Below are 10,556 nucleotides of genomic sequence, written 5' to 3'. Positions count from 1 at the left end.
GAGAAACAATGTGGCATTATGTTGGGGAAACACCACCAACAGGATTCATAACACAACCCATGAGCAAAAAAACCCACCATGCAAATTGGGGCATTCCCCTTTCCCTTTGGTTCTTGAGTCCAGCAACCCCAAATCACCCAATGACCCAAAAGTCTCTGTCCCTGGTCAGGGCAGCCCCAGAGTTCGAAAGTTTATCTGCGGAGCTTTACCTCCCAACCTGGGTGGAGATGGGACGGGGGTAAGAGGCACCTTACATGATCTGAAGCTGACCGCCCCACAGCTCCATAGGCCTTCGCTCTGCTCCACCAGCTGCCCCACGAACTCCTTCGCTCAGCTCAGCGTCCCACCAGCAGCTCCTGCCGTCCTATGAACTGCTCCACCAGCCTGTCCCCAAGGCACTCCAGCTGCCCCACAAACTGCTCCATACTATATCTTCAGGCTCCCCCACTACTTAACACAATACTTAGTGATTTCAGCTCTTAGTCAGGTCAGCTCTTTGGTGAATTCAGCTTGTAGTAGAGGAGCCTCAGTGCTGGTACACTATTAGCCCAAAGTGAGCTCAGCAACCTGTAACCAGACTTCTAATGAAATCAAAATTAGCTCTGATATTCTACAGTGGAGACAGGAGGAAGTGCAATTAGCATGTAAGACCCATACCACCAACTATTAATACTTGTCCCCCACCTCTCTCAATTCACAGAGTTTTGGAACCCATGACCCTTGCCTAGCGAGTGCCACTTAGTTGATGGTGAGTCCCTCCATCATAACAAAAGGCCAAGTACAGTTCCAAGCACAGTTTCCATAATCAGGGTAATAACAATTTATTCTTCCTGCCCCAATAACAGAGACATTGGGGATCCCACAGCAGCCAAAGTGACCATTTGGGCATCTATGGCCTCATTCTAGGTGGGGTGGGTGTGCCTATGCAAATGAGATCAGCCCCTGAAGTTCTTTTCCACAACTTGCCACACCTCACCACCAGATGTCAGGGTGGAGCTCATCCTGACACTGCTTACACTAAGGAAAAGGGAACCTCCTTGTAATGCCTTTTGTTTAACTAACAAGCAAGGAGCTATAGGGGTTTTCCCAAGAAAAACTCCTATTGATTTTCTTCGGAGTTTGCCTGCATTGGGATGAATGTGTAAGACACCACTATGCAGCATTTTATAGGGCTTTATCGGGCCCTGCACAGATATTGACTAATTATTATTGTTCCCCTTTACAGACAGGGAAACTGAGGCAGAACAGTAAAGCAACTCAGCCAATGTCACAGGTCAGTTGCAGAGGCAGGATTAGAATTTGGGACCTCCAACCCTGCAGTAATTCCATCAGACCAGGCTGCCTTCCAGTTAAAGGTGAAGGGGCAAGAGCGTCACACAGGGACAGGAATCTGGTGAATAAAAGCAATCCAGAAATAATTCAGAAGTAGGACAGTCTTAAGGGAGAGCTCAGATTGCACAGACATAATGGCCATTAAGTGACAAGCCAATCAAAACACAGCAGAAAGCATCTGTGGCTATAAAAGATTGTTGTTGTTTTTTTTAGTAAAGAGCAGATGGGTTGAAAATGTATTTTAGAAAGGCAACAATCTAGGTTAATATCTTCTCCGGAGCAGTCCCGGAGTCTTTTTTTGTATTGGTCTTGCCTGTCTTCAGCAAAAACCCTGTAACGTAAAACAGCCCCTTAGTGTGCTATATTATAAAGCAGCAGCACACTGGATAATCCGCATTCAGCCATGCTCAGACACACACGGTTAAAACAGAGCAAAGAAAGGACTGAAAGAAGTTGTAGAGGGGACACAGTTTGTTACAAGAAGGGGACAGGGCTCTCTGCTCACAGGGGGCTGGACTGTTGTCCCTATGGCAGATAGTTTGAACACGGTGGTATTGACTGATAAGTCCCGATATTTGGGGCTTTTTCTTATATAGGCGCCTATTCCCCCCGATATTTCACCCTTGCTGTCACAGAATCAGAGAATATCAGGGTTGGAAGGGACCTCAGGAGGTCATCTAGTCCAACCCCCTGCTCAAAGCAGGACCAATCGGCAACTAAATCAACTGTCTGGTCACTCTGGGCTCAATTTCCCGTTTCCCTGAGCAGCTTGTCGGTCGCCCGGATCCAGCCCCAGGGAGCCTGGGCGAGGAGGCGGGCCCCAGACATTCACGCGGAGGAGAAAGGGAGGAGCGATGGAGGCGGTGGCGGAGGAGGGGTGTGTCATTGCCCTTTAAAGACGCCTCCCTCCCTGGCACCGGGGTGTGCCGGAGGGGCGGGGTTTGATGGATTGAACTGCGGCTGCTTTTCCCAGCCGGCGCCGGCGCCTCAGAGCCCAGGGGGCAGCCGGAGCGAGTGGAGCGGATCGGCGCGGCGCTCTCGGGGGTCAGCGCGCCTCCTCAGGGACCGGGACCCCGGAACGAGCGGGGCGGGCGCCGCTCGGAGGACTTGATCTGGGGCTGCGGGTCTCCCAGCCGCCCCCACGGAGTGGGGGAAGGAGGGGACCCGACATCCTCGTCCAGCACAGCCCGGCCGGACCCAGCCCAGAGGCGGTTGCCGAGTGTTTGATGGCTCCGTCAGCTCCCAGCCGTGCAAGCGCGGACCCCGGGCTGATCGCGCCCTGGCTGCGCTGATTGCAGCTCCGGCCCCTTGGCTTCCCCTGTGCGGGACGCCGCGCCGCGCGGGGCGGCTGCTGAGAGCGTGCCCTGGGGGATTGCTGCAGCGCAAGAGCCCCGACGCGACGGGTATGGGCGCGCTGTAAAAAAAAAAAAAAAAAAAAAAAAAAAAAGCCGCCCCCGTTTTCGAAACCCCTCCCGTAGCTTCGCCTAATTCTAGCTGCGCCGGCGGCGGTGGGGGCCATGGGGAACATCTCCTCCAACATCTCCGCTTTCCAGTCGCTGCACATCGTCATGCTGGGCTTGGACTCGGCCGGCAAGACCACCGTCCTCTACCGGCTCAAGTTCAACGAGTTCGTCAACACGGTGCCTACCATCGGCTTCAACACCGAGAAGATCCGGCTGAGCAACGGCACGGCCAAGGGCATCAGCTGCCACTTCTGGGACGTGGGCGGCCAGGAGAAGCTGCGGCCGCTCTGGAAGTCCTACAGCCGCTGCACCGACGGCATCATCTACGTGGTGGACTCGGTGGACGTGGACCGGCTGGAGGAGGCCAAGACCGAGCTGCACAAGGTGACCAAGTTTGCCGAGAACCAGGGCACTCCCTTGCTGGTCATCGCCAACAAGCAGGACCTGCCCAAGTCCCTGCCCGTGGCCGAGCTGGAGAAGCAGCTGGCGCTGCATGAGCTCGCCCCCTCCACCACCTACCACGTCCAGCCCGCCTGCGCCATCATCGGCGAGGGTCTCACCGAGGGCATGGACAAGCTCTATGAGATGATCCTCAAGCGCAGGAAGTCCCTCAAGCAGAGGAAGAAACGATAACCGCCAGGCCAAAACCCTGCTAGCCTGAAACATTGCCGGGCATGCCGGCCTCCCTAGGTGCCCCCAATGGGCGCCTGTGTCTAGATGAGCGCTCGGCTCCCCGTTGCCTTTCATTGGGTCGCCACTGCTGTTAACTTGCTGGCAGGACTAGGAGGTGGATGAGGCTGGCGTCTGGGTGAAGAGGCTGCTGTAACCCCTCCCAGGACGACCAGATCAGCTGGCATCTGAGCTTGGGAGGGAATTGCCTTTTCCTTTGAAATCGGAGGATTTGCGGTGGAGCTGGATGCAACAGGGCTGGCCCCTGTGAAACTGAGCTTGGATTTGCTCCTGCCTGTGGATCTTAAGGGGTGTGTATTTCGGGGGGGGGGGGAGATAATGTTTCAGGAGGCATTGGGTGCTGAGGCATCTGTTTGTGGTTAGAAAGCTGCGGTAGGAAATCACAGGCAGATACATCTTGCTGAATGGCGGGTAGGTAAGGTGAGCCTCTTGGGAGAGCTGCTTTTCAGGTTGCACCAGACCTCCCCTCCCCCTCCCCCTCCTTTGGATTCAGCCCATGTGCGGGTCATTATCACACACAAAATCAGACCAACAAAACTATGAAGCCCCGGAATGAAGGAATGATACACTACTGCTTGCAGTAGCTGTGTGTGCTTAATGGGAGTGCCCAGTTGTTTCAGCTGAGGGTGTCCATCCTCTTTTAAAAACAAAGTCTACCCAAGGACAGACCTGTATTGATCCACAGGAGATTTAAAGCTGTATGGCCAGCTCCATGGCTTGTAACCACCTGTTGACTGGTGCTGAGTTCTAAATTGTTTGCGAAAAGGGGTTCTGTGTGAATTTTGCCATGAAGCATCTTTCAAGCATCTTTTCATTTTCAAAGGTGTGTTTTTTTTTTTTTAACAGACTCTATCCTGTAGCAATGGTAAGCAGTAGGTCTTGCTACTTTATTGCTGTAGTCTACAGGTGGAGACCCGTTTGGATTATCTAATTTGGTTCAATCTGGTTGGTTGATTCAATTTGTGCACTCCATTTAAAAAAAAGTCTCCTGACACTACTGGATGATAAGCCCCAACAGTTCACCTCAGCTGCAAATGGAAAAGCACAAGAGTTGCTAATTAAACTCTGGTATAAACATGGACTGTAAATCAAGCCAGTACTTTGACCAACAGACTACAAACATTAGGTAGCTAAACTAAACTTGCTCTGCCCAAAATGGCAAGAGTGCAAAATCTCTTAATGCAAAGGGATATTGGAGTGCAGAGCACCTATTGAGTGGGAAGTGAAGTTTTAAGAACTTTTTGATACAACCAAAGGTTTTAAACAAATTCAAGGGTGAGAGTCCTAGCTGCAAAGCATGCAAGGGGAGATCCTGCTGGTAAATGTATTACAACAGGCTCAGACATGTTTCCAGTCACTTCACTAGTGCAGGATCAAGCCCAGTGTTTTAGCAAGATCCTGGCTGGCCCTTCCCCATCAGTTGGTGTTTTAACATTAACTTCACTGAGCACAGGATTGGACCCTAAATATACATAAGCTGGCTGCTTCTTGGTCGTGCGCGCGCTCTCTCTCTCTCTCATGGAAACCCACCTCACAATGAGAAAATTCTGACTCCTAGAATTTCATAACAAGAAGAGAGTTTGGAAATCAGCTGCAATCAGTTTTTGGCATACTAATATCCCACACCTGTGGTTCACTGGTCTTAACATGGTCATGTGGGAATTTCGGATGAGTGAAGTATTTGGCTTTCTGCTTGAGTGCATTTCCCAAACCAAGAAAAAACCAGGGTGAATTTCAGGCAGCTGATTCTCCTTTTTCAGCAATGAACTTGGTACTTTCCCAGTAGCATTCTGTAGAATCCAATATTGAAACCAAATGGTATTTATATGCCTGCAAGAGTCCAGTTTACAGGAGTAGTGACTGCTTCACTAATCTAAGAAGTGGGCTGGTCCCATCATTTCAGGAGGGTCTGTACAGTTTTTCATTGGATTTTTTTGTTTTTTTCTTTGCCGTCACATGAAACACTTTCTGAAGCACTTTGACACTTGGTAGTTCCACACTATTGAGAGAGAGAATATATTTATTTTGTGACACTGCAAAAGCCAAATGCTCCAACCTTTGTTTTGAATATTAAGTGTTTAGGGGTTAAATAAAAACGTTCTGATCAAAACCTGTCATGCTGTAAAAATAATGAACATATTAATTACAGGGTCTCCCCCGCCAAGACTTGATTCTTGATCCTGCAGACAACTTTACTGAGGCAAATAGTTCCATTGACTTAAATGGGACTTTTTGTGGAAGTAAGACCTGCAGTTGCAGGATTGACCCCTTACTGGACATTCAGTTAAACTGGCCCTAATTAAGCAAATTATTTAAGCATTGCCTAATTTGATCCCTATCCAGCAAAAGCACTGAAGCATGTGCTTAACTTTAGGCATGTGTTTAGGTACTGACCAGGGTCATGGTCACTAGTTGTACATGTATGCAGTAAGTTAAAATACTTCTCCAATTAGTAGGTAACAGGGTCACTGGTATTTCTGTAGAATTTCAGGACTGTAATGACTACTCCTCAGTGCCATGGCAGAGTTGAGCTGTGTTGTCTGCAACTGACCAGATAATGAGTCCTCTGAAACAATTATTACAGAAAAGCTTTACGCAGTCTGCTGTTCTAAAATCAGGTTGGATTTTCTCCAGGTTGTGTCTTCTCAACAATGTTTTTGGGAAAAAAAATTTTTTTTTTTTCAGCAGGTGTCATGAGATGCCAGTCACATTTCAGACTGTCTTCACAGTGTACCTAGAACTCAAGAAAAATGCCATGCTACCTAGTGTAACTTTTCCTTTTATCTCGTCATCCATCCTCTGTTCCTTCCATCTTTGCATCTTTTTTTTAAGAGGAAACATAATGCTGTGAACTGAAATAAATTATTTATACAATGAAGAATTTGACATAGTCTTTTTGTTCCTTCTATTAATAATTCAGTGTGTTTTCATCCATAGCTCTCAAAGCACTTTATAAAGGAGGTCAGTATTGTTATTCACATTTTACAGATGAGGAAATAGAGGCACATAGAAGGGAAGTGACTTGCTTAAGGTCAACCAGTGGCAGAGCCAGGGAAAGAATTCAGGGCTCCGGAGTCCTAATGCAATGCACTAGCCACCAGGCTACACTGCCTCCAAGAGAAAGATAATCTTGTGGATAATCACAGGACTGGGATTCAGGACATCTAAATTCAATTCCCAGTGCTGCTAAAAACTCTCTGTGCAAATTGGGCAAATAATATAATCTCCCTGCACCGCAAGTCCCCATAGGTAAAATGTAGATAACACCACTGTCTGTCCTGTCTAATTAGATTGTAAATTCGGCAGACAAGGGCCTGTCCCTCGCTATGCATTTGTACAGCATCTAGTGCAGGAGGACCTCTAGTCATGACTCATATAAATAATATTAAGGAAAAAATAATAGTTCTGACCTACAACACCACCTGAGGTCGGAGAGATCTGCGGTTGTTTGGCTCCTCTGAACATTGGCCAGGTGGTCTTGCTAACAATGATGAATTTAGAAACATCAGTACTTTTCAGAGTAACAGCCATGTTAGTCTGTATTTGCAAAAAGAAAAGGAGTACTTGTGGCACCTTAGAGACTAACCAATTTATTTGAGCATAAGCTTTCGTGAGCTACAGCATCCGATGAAGTGAGCTGTAGCTCACGAAAGCTTATGCTCAAATAAATTGGTTAGTCTCTAAGGTGCCACAAGTACTCCTTTTCTTTTGTCAGTACTTTTGTTGCTGTTCACCTGTAAAATCAAGGGTGGCTCAGGGTGGGAGCTGTTGGTAAGTGAGACGTGTAACATGATGTGAAGTCAGGGGACATGTTCCTGAAGGTGCAACTTGACATGCTGCGTGTCACATGTGGGGCTTTCCAAACATGATGTACTCCACCCCACCTGTGCCAAGATTTACACATGTGCTTAGCTTTACATAGCATGAGTAGCCCTGTTGAGTTAAAAGAGATTGTATGCACAGTGCATAAAGATAAGCACAGGCATAAGTCTTTGCAGGAGCAAGGCTATAGTCCTGTATGATGGATAACACATGAATGTAAAGTACACTGGAGATGCTGTTAGTTACATATGGAGGCAGGTCTGCCCTGCTAAAGACTTAGCCCTACACTATGCCAAGCCCTTTTAAAGTCAGTGTGGGGACTTCCTGCTATGAGGCAAATCCAGGTGCTGTAGGGGAGGTGGTTTTTGGCAGCATGGCCTGGGTGTTAAGTGCATTCTGGCACTTCCTAGCTGCCACAACAGCCCTTAGGGGCACTTCACAGCAGCCCTGAGGCTGGTCTAACTGCCTCATCTCATCAACCAGGTTCCAGATCAGTGCTTCAGGTAAATTATTTCAGCTGAACTATGGCACTTGTAGAGACTTCAGCTGAGATCAGGGCCCAATCATGCTAGCCCGGCACAGACATCCTTTCTCCCAAACAGTTTAAGTCCAGATCTCAAAAGCATTTAGGTGCCTAATTCCTGTTGATTTCAATACCGAGGAGGATTTGGGCTTTACATGCTAAATAGACAAAGAGGGGAAGGGGCAACAGGTGCACAGCAGTGAGCCCATGCACCTAAGGTCAAATAGCCAGTGACCGTATCCTGAGTCCCCTGACACCCAGGCCAGTGCTTAAACCATGCTTCCTCTAGCCGCATCTCACAACTTAACAAAGACATCCCATTCACACAACTGTGCCTCAAGAAGCATGTTTTACTGCAGCATGTAACCGTGGTGGATTTCCTAACATAGATGAGGCTAGCTTGTGTTCTGATTCCCATGGGCAGGGCTGCAACTGTTATGAGTTTCACTGGGATATGGGGGAAGTTGGCTTTAAGCCATTGATTGAAAGGAGAAGAGATACTGAGCTGTGATTAAGTGGTTGTCCAGTCTAATTGCTATACTTGGTCCTGTTTGCCACAGCTAGCCCTTTAGAACAAAGGGGACTCCAAGCCATTCCCAGCCCCACCCTCTGGGACCTAAATATGCACTGACTATAAAATGTAAGCAAACTTAAAACTAAATGCGTAGACTGAAAATGCCATAAACAAACTAGTGAGCAGAGCTCAAGGGACAGGGCCTCGGCTGGTGTACATGGGCATTGTCTTCTGGGCAGCTCTGCCCATATACACCAGTGGCGGATCTGTAAAGAGTTGATGGGCCAGATTCCTTCCTGTTGTGGCTCCTGCACAGATTTTCATTGTGCCTTAGGAGTGGAGTTGCTGAACTTTAGGTGATGTTTTAGCTACCCTGGTCCCAAGCCATTGACCACTATAAAGATAAGGACCAAGACCGTGAATATGGCTTGCTATTCTATGGGAAGCCAGTGTGGAGAGCAGAGGCCAGGTTCTGTCTGTTGGGTAAGACACTTTCATTCCCCCTCCCTTTCTATCTTGTCTGTTTAGATTGGGAGCTCTTCAGGGCAGGGTCCATTTGTACAGCTCTTAGCATGATGGGACCCTTACTTCACTTGGGCCCTCTGAGTGCCACAGTAATACAAGCACAAAATGTTTGCTATTTTCTTTGCTGCACTGTTAGGTGTAGGGGAAAAAATCAAATAAGTGCAGGGTCAAAAAAGCACAAGAGTTGTGCTGTTGCTACCTGTGTGACCAGTGCTGACCAGTGCTAAGAATTGCCAGCTCTGTCCGGAGTATGTTTGTTGATGGAGTCTTTGATGGTCAGTCAAGTATGTTTCCTGTGTTTGACATTCCACATTCCAGGGGAGCAGCGGAGTGGTTTCTTACCAGAACACATGAAGACTCCATTTATAGTGTATAGGACTGTAGCTGAGCTCCAAACACACCTAGAGTTTGGAGGTGCCGTTTGACAAGGGTCTGAACTTTGGGAATGTTCTGATCTGGGGTTTTGGTTTGGTGCGTTAAACAGCAATATGGGCAAAGCCACCCCTAGCTATTTTGGTGCCCTACGCAGCCCCCCCCCTCCCCCGAGGGGCGCTGTGTGGGGCCCCAGGCCTCCACGGGGAGGAACGGGGGGGAGCTGGCCCCACGCCTCCCCGGGGGATCTGTGTGGGGCCCCAGGCCTCCGCGGGAGGGGTAGGGGGGCTGGCCACTTCCTGCGGGAAGTGGAGCGACCCAGCCCCAGCCGCGCAGCCGGCGAGTGCTGTGGGGCGGTTCCCCCCTCCCCCCAAGCCTGGGAGCCAGGGGAGCGGAGCAGGGGCAGGGTCACTGAGTGGCCAGCCACTGTCCCCCACGGAGGCCTGGGGCCAGCTCCCCCTGCTCCCGGCTGCTCCACTCCCCTGGCTCCCAGACTTGGGGGGAGGGGGAACCGCCCCCCAGCACTCGCCGGCCGCGTGGCTGGGAGCCAGGGGAGCGGGGCCGGCTGGGGCCGCTCCATAAACTTACCACGCGGTGAGTGCAGGGTCGGGCCTGGCTGCAATCTTCGGGGGAGTAGGGCTGGGCTGGGGAGGAGCAGGGTCGGGGATCTGCGGAAGAGCCGGAGCAGGGGCTGGAGCAGCTGCCTGCTTTACATACGGGTAAGGACGGCACTGAATATGGGTCAGCCACAAAAGCTTGCTCAGTGTCTGGATCCAGGCATCCCCTACGTTTGATGGTGCACAGGTCCCAGATCTGGGTTTGGGTTGATCTCTACTCCTAACTTTTCAGTCAGACCCAGATTCTCAACAGATATTTTGGTGCCTAAATCCTTCTGTGAATCTAGGCCTTACTGCCTTAAAAGCTACACTCTCCTAACTTATCATGTATCTTATCCTGGTGCTGATAGCAAATGTATTTTATTCTGCACAGCTCCGACAACATGCTAAGTGCTTTCTAATGCAAAATATGGGATGGTACCTGCCCTGAAAAGCTCAGATCTAAAAAAAATACATGTGCCCTTTAAATCATGTTCCTCCTCCTCTCTCCCCCCCACCCCAAATGTTTGATGGGCAAAAGTTCTGAGGCACAGAAATGAAGTAAGAAAGGAGGTTGGTGTAGGGCAGAGGTGAGGGAGCAGCTGTGCCTTTCCATTTCCTGAAACAGTTTGTTCCCATTATTTTTAAAGTCTGACAGATGCTGAGAGGGAGTTTCAAAGGCACCCATCACTGGCTGTGATGCCAGTTGGTCTACAATG

General features: G+C 49.4%; 1 protein-coding gene across 1 annotated transcript; it reads left to right on the top strand.

Annotated features, from left to right (window-relative positions):
- Positions 1-2,342: 2,342 nt before the first annotated feature.
- Positions 2,343-6,330, top strand: ARL4C (ARF like GTPase 4C). Its single transcript, XM_077830345.1, has one exon. It carries the CDS (start codon positions 2,850-2,852, stop codon positions 3,426-3,428), a length of 579 nt encoding a protein of 192 aa, XP_077686471.1. The 5' UTR covers positions 2,343-2,849; the 3' UTR covers positions 3,429-6,330.
- The last annotated feature ends 4,226 nt before the right edge of the window (positions 6,331-10,556 follow it).

This window comes from Eretmochelys imbricata, chromosome 11 (genome assembly GCF_965152235.1).
Source record: "Eretmochelys imbricata isolate rEreImb1 chromosome 11, rEreImb1.hap1, whole genome shotgun sequence".
NCBI classification, from domain to species: domain Eukaryota; kingdom Metazoa; phylum Chordata; order Testudines; family Cheloniidae; genus Eretmochelys; species Eretmochelys imbricata.
The sequence above is the reverse complement of the archived record's forward strand: the minus strand, read 5'-3'. Positions and strand labels throughout refer to the sequence as shown.

Excerpts from the sequence above, each read along its gene's own strand:
- ARL4C (XM_077830345.1), top strand. The coding sequence starts at position 2,850 with ATGGGGAACATCTCCTCCAACATCTCCGCTTTCCAGTCGCTGCACATC.